Source organism: Centroberyx gerrardi, chromosome 16, assembly GCF_048128805.1.
Source record: "Centroberyx gerrardi isolate f3 chromosome 16, fCenGer3.hap1.cur.20231027, whole genome shotgun sequence".
Taxonomy (NCBI): domain Eukaryota; kingdom Metazoa; phylum Chordata; class Actinopteri; order Beryciformes; family Berycidae; genus Centroberyx; species Centroberyx gerrardi.
This window is the reverse complement of record NC_136012.1, coordinates 12838454-12862460: the sequence shown is the minus strand read 5'-3', so window position 1 is coordinate 12862460 and position 24007 is coordinate 12838454. Positions and strand designations below refer to the sequence as shown.

General features: G+C 39.8%; 4 protein-coding genes across 5 annotated transcripts; 1 reads left to right on the top strand and 3 right to left on the bottom strand.

The window, feature by feature from the left end:
• Positions 1–346: 346 nt before the first annotated feature.
• On the bottom strand, positions 347–4028 carry uqcrq (ubiquinol-cytochrome c reductase, complex III subunit VII). Its single transcript, XM_071916984.2, has 3 exons — positions 3932–4028; positions 2384–2555; positions 347–519 (listed from the first exon to the last, which is right to left on the bottom strand). Exons 2-3 carry the CDS (start codon positions 2535–2537, stop codon positions 425–427), a joined length of 249 nt encoding a protein of 82 aa, XP_071773085.1. The 5' UTR covers positions 2538–2555; positions 3932–4028; the 3' UTR covers positions 347–424.
• A 1596-nt stretch (positions 4029–5624) lies between these two features.
• On the bottom strand, positions 5625–7820 carry gdf9 (growth differentiation factor 9). Its single transcript, XM_071916982.2, has 2 exons — positions 7472–7820; positions 5625–6550 (listed from the first exon to the last, which is right to left on the bottom strand). Exons 1-2 carry the CDS (start codon positions 7818–7820, stop codon positions 5625–5627), a joined length of 1275 nt encoding a protein of 424 aa, XP_071773083.1.
• Positions 7821–13179: 5359 nt separating this feature from the next.
• sowahab (sosondowah ankyrin repeat domain family member Ab) lies at positions 13180–14701 on the bottom strand. The gene has a single exon (XM_071916947.2). It carries the CDS (start codon positions 14699–14701, stop codon positions 13313–13315), a length of 1389 nt encoding a protein of 462 aa, XP_071773048.2. The 3' UTR covers positions 13180–13312.
• A 907-nt stretch (positions 14702–15608) lies between these two features.
• On the top strand, positions 15609–23480 carry LOC139925564 (septin-8-A-like). 2 transcript variants are annotated; one of them, XM_071916990.1, is made up of 10 exons: positions 15609–15692; positions 17318–17432; positions 17591–17786; positions 18395–18581; positions 18669–18830; positions 19480–19576; positions 19806–19974; positions 20178–20310; positions 20402–20592; positions 22839–23480. In XM_071916990.1, exons 1-10 carry the CDS (start codon positions 15663–15665, stop codon positions 22891–22893), a joined length of 1335 nt encoding a protein of 444 aa, XP_071773091.1. In that variant the 5' UTR covers positions 15609–15662; the 3' UTR covers positions 22894–23480. The 2 variants fall into 2 exon arrangements, with proteins under 2 accessions (XP_071773091.1, XP_071773092.1); XM_071916991.2 differs by lacking the exon at positions 22839–23480 and adding an exon at positions 21714–22381.
• Positions 23481–24007: the final 527 nt, after the last annotated feature.

The window sequence follows — 24007 nt, the reverse complement described above, 5'->3', positions numbered from 1 at the left end:
AAAAGCGTCCAACTGCTTTCCAAATGTTATTATTCGATGCTTTGACAGTCTTAAATGCTGTTTGATTTGTCAGTCTCCTCATGACACTTAGTTATAACAACTGCTTTACAAATAAATAATTACCATCTGAGCATGTACACAGTGCATACATATTGAAAATGTCACCACCTGCATTAGTTGCATGGAATTATCATTATCAAAATAATCTTAATCTATGCAATAAATCAGTGATATTGTAGCACAGATGTGACACCCTGAATGACATAACATGAAACATTAACTTTGTAGATGCCTTCTCTTAAAAAAGATGGATAAATGATTTCAATCAAAACAAATTTCACATAAATATTTGTTTTATCTTTATTGGTGAAACATACAGAGTTGGAATAAACAGCAGAGGGCAACAATCAGAAGGGTAACGGGTTCATTCATCGTTCTCGTAGTCAGCAGGATTCTTCCTCTTGCCTTGTTCGTAGACATGGTTACCCCAGGTGTACGTCAGGTACATCAGAGTCATGGCTGGAAAAGAAACAGCATGAAATAAATTAGCACAAAGATGACAAAGATCCTGCACCCTGATATATTTTGTGTTTTCTTGCGTGTGTGTGTGTGTCAGGGCATTAGCATGGGTCATTTTTAAAAACTGGAATGGTCTAGACTCTAGAGAGACCTGTCTGAGGATCTCAGGTTGTGCTCCAGCTCATTAGATGTTAAAAGGTGAGAGATGTAGATTGAGGCTGGGGATGTCGACTGGTCATTTGTGAGGATGTGTGTCGACCTTTTCATTTGTACTTTTTTGCATGTTTGCACTTCAGTCTTATTGTTTCTTAGGTCTGTTTATAGCCCATTACTGTCTTTTGGACATATAAATGTTGAAAAATATTTTGGATACTCCTTTCCATCTTTCAAAAATCATACAATGATTTGTCTGTTTCTTAATAGTCACCTCTGGGTATGGTGCTAAAGGCCCACATCTTCATGGGTTGTGCGATAATGGTAGTTGTGTTGTTTCTGCTGTGTCGTGTATAGCATTCTTTTAGATTGATATTGCCTATTCCTATGACAAAATACAATTTTCTATGTGTCAAAATGCACAGTTCATGCTCATTTTTTATGGTTTATTTTAGTCAATAGTTGTTTTACAAGTAATTTTGCCCATAGCCCAGTAAGCTTATGTTTTGTTTTTTTTTTAGTATTTTGTATACACAGACTAGTCAATTAGTGGTTCAGGCAACCAAAGGACTACTCAACCATGAAAAAATATACTTTTGCACATCCCTAGTTGAGGGATTGATCACGGGAGTGATTTCTGACTTAAACATAAGTGAAGAAAGTCTTAGTGGTCTAAATGAGACAAAATAAAAGCATGAAAAATATTCTCAAGGTCAGCAAAGACAAACATTGTCAGGGTTCAACATTATGAATTTTTCCACCTGCCCCGTCAGACCAGTAAGTCAGGTTCCTAGTATAATTTCAACTTTTCATACATTTAAGTAATGTATTAGTGTAAAATGTTCATGATACATAATTGCAAGATGACTGAAAAATATTATTGATTTTTGCCAAACCTGTAAAATTCCAAAGTGTAAATTGGGCTCTCCAAATTGTAACTTAAAAGTAATCATGAATGAACCTCCTGACAAACTGACAGAAGTTTTTCTGTAAACATAATCAACAGTAACATGGAAAAAACAAAAACCAGAGAGGAAATTCATGAGGTTGCAAGTCTCCCAATCCATCTTACCAATACATTAATTTCAGACCTGATGAGGAGTTTTCCACTAGACGCTTTGCCAACATACAGGCAAGGTGCTGCCTGCTCTTGTTGTTGTGTTTTTAGGTGCTTTTAAAAACAAGCTGCCTCAATCTGCCTTACTCGGAAATAAACAGCAAACGGTACAGACTGATTCATCATTTTCAACCCAAGGAAACTGCTGCTTACTGTTACTTTTCAAGCAAACTGTCCTTGCCCTATTTGCAGTAACCACCACCATGGTCACTCTGCACAACTATGAGTTGCAGGGTCCTTGACTGACACTGAGCTGCCTTTCAATCTGACTTGACATAGAATGTGTAACGGGTGAGAAATACTAAAACCAGAATTTTTTTTTCCAGGCACCGGAAAAAGGCAAGCAGCAAAAACTTTAGTTTAGGACAGATGACATCATGCATTTGTTAACCTCCTGGCTTTTACAAGTTATGTTAGATATAATTTTGAGCATCATAATTTCTATGCCTTTATTGAAATCCTACAATACGTCTTGGATTAGATTATTTAGCTTCTGTCAATCCTTTCCCTGTTAAATGTATCCATATGAGTAAAGAATTTAGTAAAAATATTTCAGGCTCAGCTCTACATGTAAATTAAAGTGTGAATACTCACGGGGGGCAACTGTGAAGAAGGAGGATGTAACCCGTCTCCACACATTGGGGATTCCCTTAGATAAGAAGTCGGGGAAAGCCTTCTGCTCAAAAGGGGACAGGGTGTATGTAATTACATGCCTGACCTTGGCCAAATTTCCGAAGTGGCGGCCCATGTTCTCAAGAGAGCTGATCTGAAATGACAATCAGAAATTTAAAAGGGTAAATAAACGAAGGATACTAACAGTTGTGACAGAAGTATGATGGAAACAAGCATGGGCTACTGGTTTGGAATCAATGCAATGGGTTAAAGAAATTGCTGCCAATTAATTAGTGACTTACATTATGCCACAGAGCTCTTGGGTAAAAAGAGGCCAATCAGAGTAATGGCTCATGATGAAATTACATAATGTATTTTGTACAATAGCATTTATGCTACGCTAGGGCTTTAGATTGACGATGTTTAATAATGATAACCAATTATTTTCCAAGCCATTAATAAGTCATACATAATGTTTAATCTTCAGATCTGGACACATTCTGAACAATTTCTTCAAATCGACAAATGTCATGTGGCTTGGTAGTAATATCCAAGGTGATTTTCTTCAAATATGTTGCGCATTTTATGTTTTATGATTAATTACGGATGCAAACAGTAAATTGAATTGCAGTGGTAACATACAAATAATTCAATATAAAAACTGGGGGTTCATTTATTTGGTAAAACAGTTTAGCATTAGCATAGTTTCATATGTTTACATTAGGATCTGGCCAAATAAGACAAAACTGACGAGCAGTTGTAATAGTATCAGTATTAAAATAGCCAATACAAGAGCCAGTGCTCTTGAGTATGAATGCTCTCCTTTACGTTGACTGATAATGTTCCTTTTTTACATTGTTTGATCATAATTCAGTAATGGTGGCATGATGTTTGGTTGCAAATGTATGGCAATGAGCCACAGATTAAATAAACTGGTTTGAACTTTCTGCCTTGAACCAGAATTGCTGATATGGTAATAAACCTATTACTATTTTGTTTTGTTAAGAGGTTGTGAATGTTGGTTGGTGAGTGGCAGCCTAAAACAAAATTGTTTAAAACATGATCAATCCTACTTCAGCTGCCTCTAACATGGCTGAATTTAAACGAGTATACCTGGTGAGCTAAGCTAGTACGCAATGTGGCACTAAAATGCGTTAACACGTCAAAAATCTTATCAAAGAAATTTGCATGGCAAACACACGGGGAGCTGCTAATGTTATCTAGTTACACGGTGAATAAACAAAGAAACGGTGTTCCTATGCAAGCTAAGGGCAGAGGACGGAGAGCTAGCTTAGCTGTGACAGCTAGCGACTCGAGCTATTTATCGCTCCGCCTAGGCTAGCTACATCAAACAGGGACCTTGAGACTTTTTGTTTGACTTTCATGTTAAGGTGGCCGTTTGACCGAAAGAGGCCGAACCAAAGTAACTTCTAACACAATAAAGGATAACTATTTCATACACTTCGCTCATACTGGCTAACGTTACTGAAAGCTAAACTACAACGTTATATTCGTGACATTGAGCCTTACCGTGCTGCTTCTCAAGACTCTTTGCTAATGCTGCTCGGTCTTCTGTCCGGATTGGTCAATGTCCAACGGAAGTGGTTGTCGACGTTCCGCTCTTTTTTTTTTTTTTTTTTTTTTGCTTTTATCGGTGTTATTACCGCCACCCAGTGGAGCGGATGAGCTAGAGACAAGAGGGAACTAAACAACCCTACCTGGTAGCTATGTTTCTCTTAAAAACTCAAAAGGTGAGTAGATACCGCAACTGCTGCTGATCTAAGGAGGTTTTGATCCCTTCAGTAAAATCTTGGTATTCATCTTTTGAATTGAACACAACTGGTTCAAGCTGTATCTCTGGCACGCCATCGCCACCACATGGCAAGGTTGAGTATAGCCAGCCATTTTTTTTATTTTTTTTACCATCAACTATACCAGGAATTCCCCAAGTGTGGTCCTTGTGTAGGTTCCAAGGGCTCCACCAGCAAAATGAAGGGACAAGAGGTGCTGTTACAGAAATGACTTCTGAACCAAGCTTTCACTCTCCCCACCTAGAGTATAGGTTTTCTGTAGCAAATAACATAACAACTCCACTCTTCTTGATTGGGGTCCCTCACACAAAATGTCATCAAACTGGGGTCTGTAGTCTAATGTGTCAGCCTATTTAGTCGGTCTTGACATGAAAAGCTTTGAAAACACTTGGACTGTACATTCACAGGATAGATGGAGCAAAAACTAATTAATTCTCTCTCTCTCTCTCTCTCTCTCTCTCTCTCTCTCTCTCTCTCTGCTGGAGTAGCATTAACGTGTTGGGGCAGCTGTATGAGGACAAAAACACCAAATCTGTGCATGCTAATTTTTTTTTAATTTCCAATTTTCCAAAGAACATGTCTATTCTTATTCTTTGTGAATATTCATCAGATGAACAAGGACATACAGTAAACTTCATACAATTTGCATAAATAGACATGAATTAAGTCACATTCACCACTACAAATTCATTCAGTGGACTACACTTCAATGGACTTCAATTCAAGTATGCAGTCACTTGATGACCAGAAGTAATAAATACATCTTGACTTACTTAGACAGCTTTTTCATTCTGGACATTATGAAGACAGCTGCCCATAAGGCAACTGTCTGTAATCCCCAGGAATAAAATGAAATGTAAAAGGTTTGCTAAGAGTATGTGACCGCTTTTTCATCTTTTGTCCAGAACAGGGTTACTTAAAACTTCTCAATTGTGTTAAATAATAACAAAGACAGACCACCCACCCAAAATAAGTTAACAAAAAATAACTTAAAAGAAATCATATATCATACATTTTCTTCTTCAAGTGTGTCAGATTCAATGCCAAATTGCAAACAACCACAAAAAGTTGAAGGATAAGATGCATTCACACCCTTTCCTACCACATCTTAAACAAAAAAGGAAATAAATGTCAAATTCCACATTTTTCATTAGGATAAAATATTTTTTTGATTAAGTAAACACACAACACACTTGATTAAGTAAACACAACTGCTCTAGATCAATCTTATTCCATGCACAGCGATTTTATAATTCATGCAATCACTGAACCTGGTCAGAATATCCGATACTTCAAATGCTGGATAATGACTAGACGATGTGAGCAATAAAGCGAGTCCATCTGGTTTGTGGTGAAGTTCTATTCAGCTTGTAAAAAAAAAAAAAAACGTACAGCGTATGGCAGTAGTTGGCTTAGCGACATGTGCACCTGGTGGCGACCATGTCTTCATACTCCTTGTAGACGTAGGACCCGTCCTCCTCAAAGGTCATAACGCTGAGCGGGCTGTAATGGGAGGGAACACAGGAGGGCCTGGGCACAGAGGAGTCCAGCTTCTCATATATGATGTTCTGCACCATGGTGTGGACAGGTGAACCGTAGATGAAGCCCATGGTCCTCGGGCATATGCCTCTGCAGTATCTGGGGTTGTATTTGGGGGGGAAAACGATCCAGTGATCCAGTTTGAGCTGGCTGAATCTCACCCTGAAGTCGTATAAGGCGCAGTCACTTGTTGGGAATTCAGAGCTCGGAAGAAGGTCAGGCAGGCGGATATCTAAGCCTCTTTTGCTCTTTGGAGATTCCCTCCTCCGTCTCCTCTTGCGCCCGATCCTGCGGTCCGGTTTGAAATCCATCTGCTTGTGAAATGTGTTCGCTGCGTTGGCTGACCTTTGACCTTCTTTGGCAGAGACCAGTGGTCTCCGGTGGGCCGGTTTGCCTGTGTCATTGAGATACAGAAGCAGCGGCAGAGACCTCAGGGTGAGCTCCAGTGGGCCTTTGCGGCCGTCGGCCCCCCGGTCATCCGGGCAGGTGACGTTGATGAGCAGGTGTATCTTCTTCTTCTGGAACGTCAAGAGAGGCTGGAGGAAAGAGGTGACGTCAACCTCCAGCCAGTTCCCCCTGCTCCTCCTGTCTGGGTTTACTGTGAGGTTGACTGTGTGGTGGGCCCCGGGACACAGCTGACACTGGTGTGCGTACTCCTGCTCCTTGATGTTCAGGTAGCACACAGAAGTGATAGATGCTGCCCGGTGTTGGTCGAAAGAGTACAGCAGGACAGACTTCAGAAGCTGCTCTTTGTTTCTCACTTGATCGAGGTTGTAGGAAAGATCTTGCATAAAAATCTCTGAGGGGAAAAAATTAGACAAAACACAGGGCAGTGTCACCCATTGCATGTCAGTCTCAGGAAAGAAACATGACAAGTGTCCATCTACTCATTATTACACTACATCTTAATCAGTCAGGATCAATTACAAATATATTTAAGGCCAAGATCAGAATTTTTGGTAGGTACATATAGGTCGCCAATACTATTTTTTTTTTTTTTTACAATGATTTTAAATCTCATGATTACTTTTACTTAACAGTAGACTTAAAGCATCAGTTCAGGTCCATTGGACAAAAACGGCTTAGATCTAATCATTTTTTCTCCGAGACGAATCAAATATTTGTCTGTCCGATATTCTTAGATTTCTGACATGTCCTACATGTACTTTAACACTGGAGCAATTCTCTGATACAGATATTACATTTCAGCCTGGTATATCTGCCCAATATCTGATGTCATTGTCAGTAGACCCCCAGTGCAGCCTGTGCTATGCTGCACTACAAAGGCAAAAGGCAGCTCTGCTCATAGTGAAACTGAGAAAAATTGTATTAAAGATTTTTTCCTGCCTAGCCAAATTACTTTTAACTTTTTTTCTTTGTCACCTTTTCTTGTAAACATCCAACAAAAATGACAAAATCTCATCTTGACCAAAATTGATGTTACTGCCTTTTTGCTTTGTATGGCAGTATGGTTGAATCCTCATGGTGCTCTACAGCTTTGATAGACTACAGGCAACATTTTGAGACAAGGCAGATGATAATTAAGTTCTAGGCTAGACCTATCTTTTTATGAGACCATTGTTTCTTGTGCAAGTATCTTGTGAAAACATTTGAACAGGCCATTTAATTTCCCCCCCAAACCCTGTCCATGTGCATATTAAGCATATTTGCAGTGGCCTGAGCTGTCACTGCCTGTGTGCTTCAAGTTTGACCTGCTCACCTTTGCTTTGTGCAAGACATTCATCTCGAGGCCTGATCAGTCGAACTGTGTTGTAGATGTTATTCCCATCCAAACTCCTCTGCACTCGCGAGGACTTCTTGTAAACCTCCGTCATATATTTTATATACTTGTGCTCGGGTTTCATTTTTTTCTTTAAGTCTGGTGTCCACCTCGACCCTCCGTGCTCTGACAGGGCTTTAAGCAGAGGGGAGAAGATGCTGTCATACGGGTGCAGCGCGTTGGAGGAGGAAAGAGGAGATTTCAGCGGGCAGCCACAGGTAATGAGAAGCAGTAGGATGATAGTGCGCAAATAATGAAATGCAACTGACATTAGCATTTGTGTCTCCATTGTAAACAAATAAACCTGTCAAAACTCAGAGATACTCTCCGCTGAGAGCTCAGGTCAACCCGACCACGCACGTGCCGCTGATCACCACCACGCGCAGCCTCAGGTGTTCGCAATCAACGCTGTCACTCATATTATTACTTTTCCCAGTGAGGCTCATGTAACAAATTAGTCTCTTGGTTTCAGTTATCGTGATATTACAGTTAGCAATCAAAAACAAGTGTTATTTTTATTGAAGTTGAATTATCCAAGAACTATAATATCCCACCCTGGCCCTGACCATTGATTTGTTCTCGTCTTATTAGGCTCATCTCACATTTGACATGAAGGATTTCCGGCCATGATCAAAATAAAACGCACATTGACGAACGTGACGCAGCGTTTTCGAGCCCTACAAAATACCAAAGTCCAATAAAAAAAAAAAATACATAATGAATTTACAGGAGGAATGTGGTAAATGAAAATACGTTTTCCCCAAATAAGCTTTTTTATAGCATACATGCATAGCTATATAGTTCGATGCATGATGGCGCCATATGGGCAGCCAAAAATACACAAGCAAGGACTCAATCACGTACCTTACGTCAAAGCAAGAAATTTGCGCTTTTATTGTGAAGGCAGTTCAGGCGCATAACTTCCGGTATTATTCTGACTATCTACGTTGACTTAACGCAGCTGGAAAATACGTTAAATTAGCTTTGATTGAAATTATAGCACATTTTTGTCATTATTTTCAGCGGGTGGAAGTTTTTCCATTTCTTTGATTCTATCGAGCAAAATGACGAGAAGAAACGTTTGAGTTTTGGAGGTAAGAAAGAGGCTGCAGCCGCCAATTTGAGGCTGTAACGGAAAAGTAACGTAATGTAACGAACATTAGTAGTGTAAGGAGGTAACACTACTGATGCCGGTGAGTAATATAACTAATATCTAGTAATGACATTACTATTGAAATGAGTAACGAGTAAACAGTAATGTATTACTCTTTTGAGTAACGAGCCCAACACTGTTCATTGGCAGACTGAAAAATGTAAAAATCTAGCGTTATGTATTTGGAAACCTTAACGTTAACGTTACAACACCTGAAACTCTAACTAGCTAGCTAGTTAGCTAAATGTAAAGCTCTAACAATTAGCTATTTAACGTTACCAAATGTATCATTTCTCAATTGTTTTTGAGAGCATACTACAATGGCTGTAGAAAAATGAGACAGTTGCCGTGAAAATTGTTTTATTCTTTGTGTTGTTTTCTATGTGTTTCTTTATATGCTCGGGTAATGCTCGAATTGTGCAGAATTGAAAACAAGATTAGCCTCAACCAAAAAAGGAAGAGGACTGCCTTTGTAGCAGAGACTTTTTTTTTAAATCTGTTTGTAGCAAGCAGGTTTGTTTTTGTAGGCGAACAAATGGAGAGGATCCAACTGCAGCACTCTTGACTTCTCTCCTGGGCCCCTGGGTTAGGGTTAGGTAAGGGTTAAGGTTATGGGTCTGGGGACCCTACTACTGCGCATGCTCAAACCCTCCAAGGTGCTGGCTGTCAGAAAGGTCACAAGGCTAAAGAGCAAAAAAGAGATAGCCGCACACTTCTCTCTGCATAAAAAAGATAAGGTTTATTCCAGCATTGTTTTGGCTTATTCCTTTATCAGGGTGCACTTACAGTGGCTGCCATAGAAGGTTTGATGATGATATCATGGAAATCAGTGTTGATCTGGTGCATGAGACTCTAATGAGAAGGTAATGTGTTACCATGGCAGCGGCATCATTTGGATGAACATTCCAGTGGCAGTTGTGATGAACATTCTAACTTTAGTAGTCTCATGTTCTGTCCACACATGAAACAATGGTAATTTCCATGACAACATGATCAAAATTCTGTGGAAGCCATGTTAGGTGTACCAAAGGAAATTATCATGATACAGTAGGAAGTGTGGCGAGTCGTTTTTGCGACAGTGATGTAAAGCATGACCACTAAGTGACTCAAAGGGTCATCAAGTGTTAAATTCTACTGGTAGCAGCTTAACTGCATTTGAATAAAGTAGCACTATCATAGGCTTAATAGACCTCAACCTACATAACTGATATAGTTTTACAGAGTGCTGTACTGCTGTAGTTTTAAAAAAATATTTGTATTGCAGTACCCATCACTTTTGGTTTGGTCAATGAAATGTGCAGGGTATTTCTAGTTAGCACTCAATGGAATAATCCTGCGGAAAACAAAATTCCCCATTATAACTCTGATTTTGGACAGGTTCATCAATAATAGGCCCTTTTCACATCGTCATGGTAACAGCTAAACCGGTGCATTACAACTTCCTGTGGCAAGTTTCTTTTTGTGACTTACTGACAAACCAATACAACAAAAACAAGAAAATTGTAATGGTTACTAGCAGTAGATACATAATACATAATGTAACAAATTAAAATTTTTGGGCAGGTTGTTGAGCGATTTAGTGAAGGCCATAGTTGGCAACAGGAAGTTTTAATGCACCAGTTTCTCAATGCAGAAGCATTGAGAAAAAGAATGTAAAAGGGCCTATTGTGAATGAACAAGTGTCTCCAAAAGATAGAAACAAGCCAGAATCAGGGCCCTGTGATGTCATCAAGAGATTAAACCTGGTGTAAGAGCCACTCTAAAAGAAAAGATGTTTGAGATATATTTTGTGATTTTGTATATTTGAAATATAGCAAGTAGTGTTCATTGTAATATTGGTGATATTGAATAGTTAATAGTCATATTTGTTGATTATTATAGATCACTAGAGTTTCCTACAGTATATTATATGTGATTGGAGCAAAGAAGAAAAAAGAAGAACAACAGAGAGTGCTACAAAAATGGTGCACAGTGTCAAAAAACTTCCAAAAAAGGTGCTCTTTGGTTTGGGGTATGCAACTGAATGAAAGCCTTTATTTCATGAGCTCATCTAGGGACATTAAAAACACTGATGAAGGCATCAGGGAGCTCCAAACAATTCATGTTCAAAATTGTCCATTTGGACTTTTGTTTCATTCAGTATATTATGTTATTATATGGATATAATATATTCCCTTTAGCTGAAATGCTTCTTTACGTTTGACATTGGCATCACTGTTATTAACCTCAGTTGGAGTGAGAAAGTCCTTGGAGCAACAGCTTTTTGACCGAGACAAAATATTGCCAATTGAAGAATCTTTTTACTAAATGTTACTGGTAAATGATTGCCCATCAATGGTCTATACAGTCTATTTACCATTCTTTGTCTATGGAGCAGCTCCAGGATTTGCCTTTCGACATTTAGATTGGTTGATTGATATTATCATCTCAAGAAAGTCATTCATGCATTACGTTTACACCATCGTATCTATATTTATTCTGGCATCAATTAAAAGTCTTTCATGTCCCTAGCTTGTTCGAAATGCAGCAGCTAGGATTTAAACTGTTGCAAATACACAAAATCACATCTCTTCAGTTTGAAATCTCTTCACTGGTTACCTGTTTGGATCATTTTACTGATCACTCTTAAAGCATAGTTAGGTCTGGCCCCAAGCCATATCACAGTGTACAGCCTCAGATCCTCAGGGCCCCGAGGCTTTGGAACGATGTACCAGAGGAACTTAGGCTAGCAGAATCAATCTTTTAAATCATTTATTAAACACAGTTGTTACATTTTTTTATCCTATTCTTTTTTTACTATTATATTTACCCTCTTATCCTTTGATCTTGTGGCGCCTTCTTGTTTGAATTAATTTTATGAGTTTGATGTTTGCTTTTATTTGATTAACACACTTTCTAAACTTTAAAAAAAATACTATAGAAATAATGTTTATTATTATTAAAAGTTAATTATCAGGAGAGTCTAGTGTTGGAGAGACATTCATGGTCACAAATCTTGACTGAACCATCCTAGTAGATTTCCCTTTTTCTGATCACCAAATTCTCTTGCAATAGCCTAATTTGTACTGAAGACAATGGTTGAATGGCTACTGTCCTTCATCCGGATTATTATGCAGGCAGCTCCTTCTCTAGACAACAAGACAAAGGACATTGTTATTGCACGGTATTTCTTATGGCTTCATTGTCTGAGCTCCAACTCTTGTCATGTCATCAGGCATTGTTTTTCTCTGGGTCAGTTAAGGATAAAATAGTTCAAATGTCTGTTGTACTATTCAGAGAGGGGAGAATTCTATTTTGTGCACATCATGCATGGTCTGGGCAACAGAATCAAGTACTTTTTTTTGTGTGTGTGACAAAACTGAACATTAAAATTATGTTCCTGACTGAGTTCTTAGCTTTCCATCATAGGTTTATTTCTCCACCATTTAAGTTCAGTGATGCAGAGGCTAATTTTACAACTTTGGTCAATAATTGGATCACTAATTACCCCCCTACTTTATGGTCTACAAGTGGGTTGTGTCTAACTTGACACAAGTTAGTCACAGTTTATAGAGTGATTGTCTCTATCAGTGCAGCATGCTGCATGCTTACGCTTCATCCTACTAGTCAGGCTGTCTATTCTTTTTTTACAATTGAGGAGGAATTTGTGTCAAACTCGTACTTGGCTGAAATTATTTCTAATCATCACATAATGATTGATTACTGTATCGCTCTGGGCCAATGGCTAATAATGTCTTACTTATGTCTTGTTCCTCATTTCTTTACTGCAGCAGTTCAGAGAGGAATGAGGACCAGACAGACCACAAAAGGAGGCCTTTCTCCTCCATAACGCCTTCAAGTAAACAAAGCAAATGATAATGCAAAGGAAACATTCCACTACCCCTTCTGGCTGCCCTACTCTGTATAAATGGCCCCACGCAGGTCCCCTTTGCTCATACATATGCTGAGAGGCAGCTTTCTTCAAAATGAATGAGAGGCAAACTATCAGACGTGGGAGTTTTTTTCTACAACAGTATGCAAAGTTTTCTCGGCACATGATTGTGCTGCTATTGATGGATATCCATCAAACTTTATATTGCCCTCTGATAAACTATCATTCATTAAACAAAGACATGATCTGTTGCACAGAAATGTGCTAAACAAGTCTATCAACAACACAATGGGATCATGTTTCATACCGGTGTTGACAGCAACTGTTTCCCAGGTGTGGTCTGTTTTCATATTTCCTTCCTTTCCCCTTTGAAGTCATGAATCAAGGGGTTATTTCCAAAGATTCATTATACATAAGGTAAATGAGAAAATGACACATCAACATTATGTTGTGTTTGTGTTATTTAAAAAAATAACTTGAGTACAAAAATAACATTATTATCATTGTTAGGCCTAATATATAGAACTCATATAAAGAAAAAATACCATTTTAAATATGATTCACAAACAAATCCAGTGCTACACTCTATACAAGACAAGTAGAATCTGCAATAAGTACCGAGAGACTACACATTTTATTTCAGTTACAGACCTTACATAAAGATGAATTCCAGTAGTTATAGATGTCTCTTTTATATTAATATTATAATATTTTGACACTGTCCAGTTTACTGCTTCTCTCGTCATCTTTCTACATCTCACCAGTCGTGGATAAACTTGGCTGTTGCCTTTTGTTTCTTCCCTATGTGGGGCTGGAACAGCTTGCTTATTGTGTTCAGGCCTTTTGGCTGCTCTCTGTACTCCTCATCTTCTGTCTTGTCCCTATACTTGTCCTGCTGCAGGCCTCCCAGAAGCTCTCTGACCTCAGCTGACACACCTTTGCCCAGGTAGTGGTAGGGCTTCTTGCCATCATTATCTCTTACATTTACCTTGGCTCCATAACCTTGCACAAGCAAAACCATGACTTCACTGTGACCGTGTATGGCTGCGATATGCAGAGGTGTGTAGCCTCCATGTGTTTTGCTGTTGATGTTAACACAAGTGCCTCTTTTCTTGGAGATATCCATGATCTTATGCACCATCTCACTGTTGCCTGCCTTAGCAGCCCAGTGCAGAGCTGTGAAACCTGACATGAAGTCTTTCCTCTTCGCCAACTGGGTGTCCTGCAGCAGCAAACCATAGATTTGGCCCCATAGTCCGGCAGCAGACTTGACCAACCACTCATGAGCCAGTGGCTCTAAAGGCACAGATTCTGAGTACTTGGCATCATCTCCTTGTCTTGTGGTTTTGTTGTGAGTTTTCATCAAGTGGGGGAAGCCTGGGGCCTCTGTGTGCCTGTTTTTCCAACATTGGGAGGAACTCCATCCATCCTGCTCAAAAGTTGGAAAACAAGAATCCATAGCTGGCACTGTGGGTGCCATCATGATTGGTTTCTCTGAAGTTTTCTGCTGAGGCACTTCTGAATTTAATCCATCCTGTCTCATCGGTTCAGTCTCTCTCGGTGGACGAGGGGGGGATTTTACTGCTATGACAGCAAACACAGCGCCAGATTTCCCCGCTCTGCTCGCCTGATCACTGGAAATGTTCAGGACCTTGACAGTGGTTGTGTCCGCGCTGCTAAGATTTCTTGATAAAGGCCTCCCTGTTTGCACATTGTCCGAAGGCATATGTTTGGCGTTGTCACTAAAACAATTGCCATTTATGTTTGAGGGATAGTACATATTATTGTTCTCAAAGTCTGAATAAAGCATCTTGCCGGACTCGCCTCGGTGAGGAGACGTGGACGAAAAAGACGCGTTTTGACTGCCGAAACTGTCCTCCATCTCTGCTTTCTGACCGATAACATGCGCCCCCCCTTTAACAAAGTCCTGATACCTTTTCCTCACAACCACAAACTTCACATCGTCGACTTGCTTGACGACAGCAACACTATTCACAAACTTCTTGAACAGATCCCTATTGTGCTGCTTTTCCGCGGGATCGCTGCCGTTGATTTGGCTTCTGAAATTGTTCAGCAACTCCGAATTCTTCACTTTACCTCCGTGCTCCAGCAGGAAAGTCAAAATAGCTTCTTGTGTCAAAGCCATGTCGTTTTCCCTCCGTCAAATGGTAAAAAAATAACGCGGATGAAATGTAGTGCTGTGAGATGATCGCCCCGCTCTCCCCGCTATGGGATTTACTCCCTCTTCTTCTGCACGGTGCAGTTGGCTGATGTCCCTCAACTAACCTGCTGCTTCCGGCGCCCTGCAAAGAAACTCACCCGTTTTATAGCCCATGTCACTCCCGTTAAAGCAAAATATAAGGCCAGCACAGCCTGCACTTTGCTTTCTGGCATAGACTGAATAGAGAACAAAATATCAAGCTGCTAAACATGCTTAAGGCTATTTGACCTATAATATATATGTATATATTTTCATGTCTGAGCATAGATTTATAATTAGAGATGAAACATGTAGCCTATCAACATTATAAGAAAAATATGAATTTGCTTTGTTCATTCGTTATGTTAATGGAAAAACGTAGAGACGAAAGAGACACGTTTAACCATTGGACCATTGTTTTTTGTTTTTGTTTTTTGCAGATTATGCAATATCTGTACAGTATAATAGCGATAAAAATGTGTAGTCACTATTTAAAAGAGATACCAGTTTAATTTTTATTTTATTTTTTGGCTTTAGTTTGGAACCTAAAAGTAGGCTAGTTGTAGGCTGACAAATGAACAAAATCTAGCAGTAAAATATGTTTCATAAAGTCTGTCCTTAATATTTTTCGTTATCAAATTACATGTATGCACAATATAATGGAGGTGTTCGTCTGTTTTATTTTAGTTGTGAACCTAAAATACAGAGGGGAAATAAAGTCCGTGCATCAGTCGGTTTTAGTGTTTATTTCTCAGTAGGCCTGCTCCAGTCTCGCATTCCAGCACCGAGGGGGTGTTGCCTCCAAGTGGCCATGTTGAATGAATTGAGCCTTTCCCTCTGTGAAGCAGGTCCCGGTGAAGACAGCGCCTCGTAAAATCCTTCCCACACACTTCTGACGCGTCTGACGATGGCGGCCACTGAAATAGACATTTGCGCTGTGAGTATGATGGGCGATACAGCCTGAAGGCCTGCTGCAGCCGAGAATGGGGGATTAGACTGACTAACCGAGCATTCAGGTGTAGATTATAGCAAGGTGGGGGTAACGAGATTTGTCTTTCGAGAACGCAGCGACACCTCTTCGGTATTGATAAAGCTTATTATGGGTAATTAATCAGGATCATGACGAATTTCCAGATAACGATTGACTAAATGTAAATGACGCATTGTCGCCTTCATTGCTTCGGTACGCAGTCTGGAGACGTGCAGGTAGAGCGCACTTCAGCATCCGAGCGTGCTGTCAGCCGCTGAGGTAGCATCGCAAAGCCTCATCACAAACTCTTCGCTAGATGTGTCTGTGTTAACGCTGGTGAAACGTGTGCATGTTTGTTGCAGTGACAGAAAGAAAGGGCCGAGCATTTATAAACGAAGCGCAGGACAGCAGGCAATGAGAGACTAAGAGGATAAACATAAGTAGCAGCCACTTCAGTTGGTGGCTCCTCAAGATTCAGCATTGCATTGCTCAGCGAAAATGTAACTACGTATGAGCTGACTTTAACAGTTTTATTTGTGGCAACAAGGTGATTCAAAACGCATCATAAATGTCTGGTATTTAGTCTCCTGTTAAATGTTTATTGGGTGTATTGCAATGCACAGGATGGCAGACTTTGTCGAGGTGGTGTGTGTTAGGGGGGTTAAGAGCGCTTGGGCAACAGCTTGGATATCCTCTCACCCTGTGAAATAACATCTAGATAAAGAGCTCTTTGTGTGTGTGTGTGTGTGTGTGTGTGTGTGTGTGTGTGGAGAGAGAGAGGGAGAGAAACAGATGATTGTTGTATTGAACACATCCTTGTCCTCATGTTGAGCCTTTTGAGAGGTGCCTGCTGTTTCTCAGTGTCCCAGGATGTAGCTGGCATAGGAGGGAGGACCAGCCTCCAAGCACCCCAACTTATCAGCCAGGACAACATATTCTATGTTATTTGGCATTCATATACAAATGCTTTAATGTAATATCATCAGCATTTGAGTCCACTATCAATGAAAATTCAAAATAGATATAGCACTTTGGTTGTTAAGTGTATTTATTGAGTTTAGGCTTATTTTTAGTTTAGGCTCTCATTCTCCAAGCATGAATTAGAACAAAGCATAGTACAGTACTGTCTAATCACAAACATAACTGTCTGTAATGTTAAACAGACTAATACATTATGCAGTGTTGCATCGGCTGCATTTACAGCAGACGCAGACAAAAGCCACTCCATGTAAAGTATGACCTCAGTTCTGTTTGTGTTTGTGTTCTGTTGTGTTTTTTGTCCCTGACAGATTTATGTGCCTTTGCTGGAGGAATCTGGTTTTTGATGGTCAGAGAGATCCTTTTTATAGGTCTGACCATTCGGTGTTTTAAGTGGAAGAGAAAGATGACCTCATTTGTAAAGCATGCTCTTAAGCTTGAAAGCAGTAGGATGAGATCTCACAAAAGGACTTTTATTTTTAACTTCTCCATTTTGTTATTTAACTTAGATATTTAACGGGAAGGCGAATGTAACAAAATATTTGTGTAATGCAAGAAATGAATAGAATAGAGAGGAAATATTCTTTTGTTCTGCCTGTCTCAAAATACCGCAGAATGAGGAGAAGCGGAACCTGGAGCTCGGAGGCCATGTGGGGTTTGACAGTCTTCCAGACCAGTTGGTCAGCAAATCAGTCGCACAGGGATTCTGCTTCAACATCCTCTGTGTAGGTAAGTCTGAACGCAGCAGGAACTCCTAATCCAATGTTTCAATCAAAATGTTGCATGTGACACATTTTTGAATTTGGAGCGTTAATGCATGGACTGTGAAAGTGAATATCACCTATCTCTCTTCACCATATGTCATCCCCTTTATTTTCTTTGCTCAGGTGAGACGGGGATAGGCAAGTCTACATTAATGAACACTCTTTTCAACACAACGTTTGAGAGTGAAGAAGCCAGCCATTATCACAATGACGTACATCTACGCCCCAGAACTTATGATCTGCAGGAGAGCAATGTCCACCTCAAGCTGACCATTGTGGACACTGTTGGGTTTGGAGACCAGATCAACAAAGAAGAAAGGTACGAATACTTGTAGATGATGGTTTGACATTCAGTCAGGCCCTTTACTATCCAGGTTGAAAAATGAAAAGTAAGGATCAAAAAGAGAACAAACTGCCTTGTACAAAGGAGAAAAAATACTATATTATTATAATTCATATGTTATAGACTCAATTTCATTTAAGATTTAACACTATTTCATCACTGATCTGTAGCAACAATAGAAACGTATCTAGAGCTTTGAACAGCACTGGCCATTAATCATTTTTCCACAGAAGCTCTTTTGCTCTGGTCCTTCAGCCCATACACATACAGGGTGAAGGACTGACATAGGGATCTGCCCTGTTGTTGGCATGTGAATTGGAAAGGAAGAAAGGGTAGGGAATGACTGGTAGAACGAATGCAATCTCAATAGACATTTGAGCGCTCTACCAGCAGGGAGTATAAAAAGAGGGCATTCTTGGCCGCAAGACGGCCGTTGCAGAGTTTGTAACCAGGATACTAATATGTCTCTGAACCGGCAAGGCAAGCAAACTGATTCCCTCTGCTGGTGCATGTGAGGATAAATGAAAGATGTTCATGATTTAAGAAATCTGGGTTGACTTTTGTTGTTTTCTTTTCCTGTGCAGCTATAAACCCATCGTTGACTACATTGATACCCAGTTTGAAAATTACCTTCAAGAGGAGCTAAAAATAAAACGCTCCTTATTTAACTACCATGACACAAGAATCCATGCCTGCCTGTATTTCATCGCTCCCACTGGACACTCTCTCAAGTCCCTGGATCTTGTCACAATGAAGAAGTTGGACAGCAAGGTGACCTAAGAATCCAGTACTGTGCAATACAGAAAATTATATTAATCATTATTCAATCTGTTATTCAGATTATGCTTTTCCACACAGGTGAACATCATCCCTATTATCGCAAAGTCAGACACAATATCCAAGAGTGAGCTGCATAAATTCAAGATAAAGATTATGAGTGAGCTGGTCAGCAATGGAGTGCAGATTTATCAGTTTCCTACAGAGGATGAGGCTGTTACAGAGATCAACTCCTCCATGAATGTGAGTCCTGCTCTCTCTCACTCACACACCCACGCACACAAGCGTACAGTATAGCTCTGAACAGTCACAACATACACATGCTGCAGGTTTAACTGGGTCCTGCAGCAGGTTGAGGACTGGGGAATCAATGCCTATAATAGCTGCTGCTTGAGTCTGTTGGCTATATCAACAGAACAATGCAATTTTATTCACACAATGATCTATACACAAATTCATTGTAATGCACCCTACTTTCTGGATTCATTACATTGTCCTCAGTTATTTTGCTTAAGTTAATATCTACATGTCCAGCTATTCAGACCAGATAATAAACTTGAACACAACTCCATCCGCATATTCATAACTGGCAGTGTTAGAAAATATGACTGGTACATTGGAAACATTTTCACACACACAAGAAGTTAAAAATACAAATTTGTAGGAAGTCTATACACACACATACACATTTAATGCAATTCAGATCGTTACAGAGAAGATGCAGGAAAATGAGTAGAGAGAACTGCAGTAGCATCATATGAGCTGATGATCATATGATCATTTGAATTGCATGTAGTATAGACATTAGCAGATCGAGTCACCAGGATATGACAACAGTAGTATTCATTTTAACCACATTATAATGGTAGATAAACACATCTTTACATTACAGGCTCACCTTCCCTTTGCTGTGGTGGGAAGTTTAGAAGAAGTGAAAGTGGGGAATAAGATGGCGAGGGCAAGGCTGTACCCCTGGGGATCAGTACAGGGTAAGTCCAACTCTGCTGAATTGATTTGGCAGTTACAAGCATCGTAAAAGTCCCCTAAAGAGCACAAGTGCTAAGGAAAATACCTACTACCTAATTATACACATCTCTTAACAGAAAAGCTGATGATAATGTCACCGTACTCTACATCTGTGAGCACAGTAAGCAGAGGGTTTTCATAAAGGTTGTTAGTCAGTGCATGTAGTTAAATCCCAAGCCTCTTTTATTCCAGTGGAGAACGAAAGCCACTGTGATTTTGTGAAGCTGAGGGAGATGCTGCTGCGCGTGAACATGGAGGATCTCAGAGAGCAAACGCATGCTCGGCACTATGAACTGTACCGTCGCTGCAAGCTGGAGGAGATGGGCTTCAAGGACACAGACCCGGACAGCCAGCCCTTCAGGTGAGTTCAGGGCGAGCTGTGATGTAATGCATTTTGGCAATTCATTTCATAACAGCGCAATTCGCCGGTCAGCTCCTGCTCTCTTATTTTGTTAAAACCACAAAGCTGAAAATCCACGTGAAGATGATTTTGTGGCATGGAAATGAATCCTTTCCCCATATCCTTCCTATCTTTCCTAACTTTGCTTGTTCCCCGACCTTCAGCCTGCAGGAGACGTATGAAGCCAAGAGGAAGGAGTTCCTTGGGGAGTTGCAGCACAAGGAGGAAGAAATGAGACAGATGTTTGTCAACAAAGTGAAAGAGACAGAGGCAGAGCTGAAAGAAAAAGAAAGAGAGGTAAGTGAGGATTGGCAATGAGGATTATCATTCATAAGACACCATATTTTGCATATATCACATTGTCCCTTGCCCCCGCCAACATCTCCAGCTCCATGAGAGGTTTGAGCAGCTCAAGCGGATGCACCAGGAGGAGAAGAGGAATCTGGAGGAGAAGAGGCGAGATCTGGAGGAGGAGATGAACGCCTTCAACAGAAGAAAGGTGGCTGCTGAGACGCTGATGGGCCAGGCCCTGCAGGGCTGCTCGCAACAGCCCTTCAAGAAGGACAAGGACAAGAAGAAGTAAGTCTGCTTTTTCATGTCTCAGTCGCTCTCTGATATGTTTTCCTGTATGTATTACATTTGTATTGCTTCTCAGCGGTGGTTTGTGACTTATCCCCAAGGCCTTCAGAGTATGTTTACACCACTAAATAGTAATTAAACTAATTTCTCTAAAGCTAATCAAGGATAATCAGTTCAATGGCACACACGCATTACAGTCATTCCACAAGCCATGGACATGCACTCCGCTGGCCAGTCTCTGTGGAGTTGGTTGGACGGAGGGAGGAGGAGTAGGATGTGACTAATGAGGTGGCGTTACCTTGCCAGGAGCCATGTTGGCTCAGAAACTGATACAGGGACAGATTGAGTCTGACATTGTGTGCCCAGACACAGTAGGAGGGGTCACAGCTTGCATGACACAGCCTGATGCTTATGTCTCTGCGCTCTGACCTGCCAGACTGCATCTCAGGCAGGGGCACTTCTGTTTACATACGACTGGTATTGCCGTTGCTCACGCCCCATGTCACACAGATGATACTCAGACATCTCATATACAACCATAGGAATTTTTGCAGGTGCCCAAAACTCACATAGGCAGTTTGAAGTTCAAAATTAGCCCTAAAGAACCACAAAGACAAAGCTGGCTTAATGATGAGCAAAAAGTGTGATGAAATGTAAGGAAATAAAAGCCTGGATCCTACATCCTCCTCCTACACTGACTTCACATTTAATGCCAGTCTGTATTGGCTGTAGTGCCCTCTACTGGGTATGTGAAAATATCAAAAGATATTGGGCCACTTTAATGGGCATGCATTAATCTAGACTAAAAGTACATAACATTGGAATTCTCCACTGGGGAAAAATACAGATTTTTAGTCTGGGACTTGACATAATGTGTGTTACAAGCTTCATGTCTGTGCTGAAAATAATGGTTTGTTCATTTCTCAATGTTGCTAGTTTTATGTAAGACTTAAATGTAGCCTATGGAAAGCTAGTAGATTCTGAAACAAATAAAAACTCATCACTAGTGTTGCATTCCCACTTCGATCACTTTTCATTTTTCTTTTGATTTCTGCCATACTTGTCAAATCCTACATATTTTCTTTTGCCATATTTTGTCTTATTTTCTTTCCCCTTTTCAGTTGATGTATGGAACAAACATCCAGGGAAACCAGGAATGTGTCTGCCATCAGCATGGAAAAAGGGACTGTTATATTTGACATTACTGACTGACATTGTATGTGTGGACTCTATGACACAGTGACCATGCATATATGTGAGCCAGAGCGATGTGTTGGCTGTAAGCCACTGTGTACTTATGGATCAAAAAGGTAGCTATGCTCAGTGTATTTAATTTGTCCCTAATGCTGACTCTGCTAGACATGTGATAACAAATCCATAGACTGTTATCATAACATAGCTTTTGTTATTTTATGTTCTTGCCATGAATGTGTGTTCATCTGCTGTTGGAATTGTAACTCCCAGTGGTTTCCCAGTGAAACTCACCAGTCTGGTGGAACGGATGGTTGTGGGTTAGCATATATATTAACATTTATGTGTATTTCTACATGCAAATATATGTAGACTTCTCTAATTCACAAGTTGAATTACTCAAATGCTGTCTTCTATTCATACAGAATGTCTAATGTACATAGGAATATTAATAGTTATTCTGTTTTTCTAAGTTTCTGGTAGTTTTGTAATAAGAGATTTATTGTTGTCTAGAAACCATTCTATGCAAAGTTATAAAGAAATTAATCGAAGGACTGTTTCTTAGCTCATTTGCAGTGAGCCTGGAAAGAAAAGGAATATTTTTGCTTGCCTTCACATTCAAATAAAGAATGACAATGCAAAACAGAATAGAGCATCAGTTCATCTGTGTGTTAATTGAACCTCTTCCCTTCCATTTTTCTCACTTTTCTGGGAAATATCACCACATCATGTATGATTTGAAGCAGATCATACAGCTGTTGTCATCATGAACATGGTTTTATGATGTTTGTGGTTTATAATCATCAGTGTCACATTTCATAAACACAGTATCCATTGGACTCAAGTTTTAGTTTTAGTTTAGTTTTTGCTCAATTGATGGCAGAAAGCAGGACAAATAACATTACAGATTGTTGGAACTCTTATTATATAAACATTACAGTTTGTGCAGTCAGTTTCTTTTGTGTGTCAGACTTTACTGAATAGCTACAGTATATGATATTGTCCTGACTGACTATGGTTCTGATTAATGACATGGCTTTTCTTTCTTTTCATAGCTTCTTTAGTCTTCCATCTGCGTGCTCCTTAACCTCAGGAAGGAATTTGAATTAGAAGACTTTCTACCACGTCAAAAGATTACAGATTAACAATCAAGTGTACTATTTTTTCAGTGTGAAATAACATTTTTTATAGAAATAACCCTTGCTGTCCTTGTATCCCTGGAAGTGAGTCGCCTGGAGTCTTCCAATGTCTGCTAAACTCTGTCCTTCAGGCTTTAAGCAGCGCTCCATAGCATGGTTTCTGCATGGCTTTCAACCATCTCTCCCCTACAATATTAAAAGATGCCCACAGATCCTTGTGTTTCTGTGCTAAATGTGCTTCCTTCTTTTAGCTGCTGTTTTATGCTTGTCTTTGACTAGTGACAATTTATCTGCACTGTGAAATTATAATGTGAAATGAGTTTTCTTTAAAGGGTTACGTGGATTGTAATTTATAAATCTAATTTATAACAAGCACTTTAAATCAGTCATAGTTAAAATGCTATGTTTAATAATCTATGGAACTATAGTGCCCTATCAGATCAATGAATCAGCTTCAGTGTTGTGTTGAACAGGTTAGAACTATTTCATAGTTTTAAACTGGAAAAACTATAAGCTACTGTTGTCACTGAAATGGATACAAAGACTGGAAATATATACATTCAGGATTAAGTCTCTAAATGTCAGTATGATATAAATGGCGTGTCTAAAGTGCGCCTGCTTGTGGATTTGTATTTCCTGCTGTAATAAAGAGTTACTTATTGAAGGCTTGTCTTGTTCTCTCCATTAAAATGTGAGGTTTTAGGTTGGTTAGTTGGTTGAAAACAGCCTGCAGTAACCAGTGATCCCAGCTGCTGCCACAGAGACTCTTCTAGACTGTTCCAGAAACCTGTTACAAAATAGGCCAACAACACAATTTGGAAAATACCTGAAAACTATATAGAATCGTAAACAAATCCTGCACAGTTGTGGAGAAAATCCATAGACGCAATACTCTCTTCTCTCCCTGTTTCTTCCACTCACAAATACACTACATTTCTTTAGGTAGGCCCATTAATCTTGGCCTGTATCAATTTAGTTAACGCTGAAATATTTCATAAACTTCACTGTGTGCAATTCTATTTTAAGTTGTCCCGAATTATTATCGATCCAAAGGTAATTTGAGCCCTGAAGTCCGATATGATTAA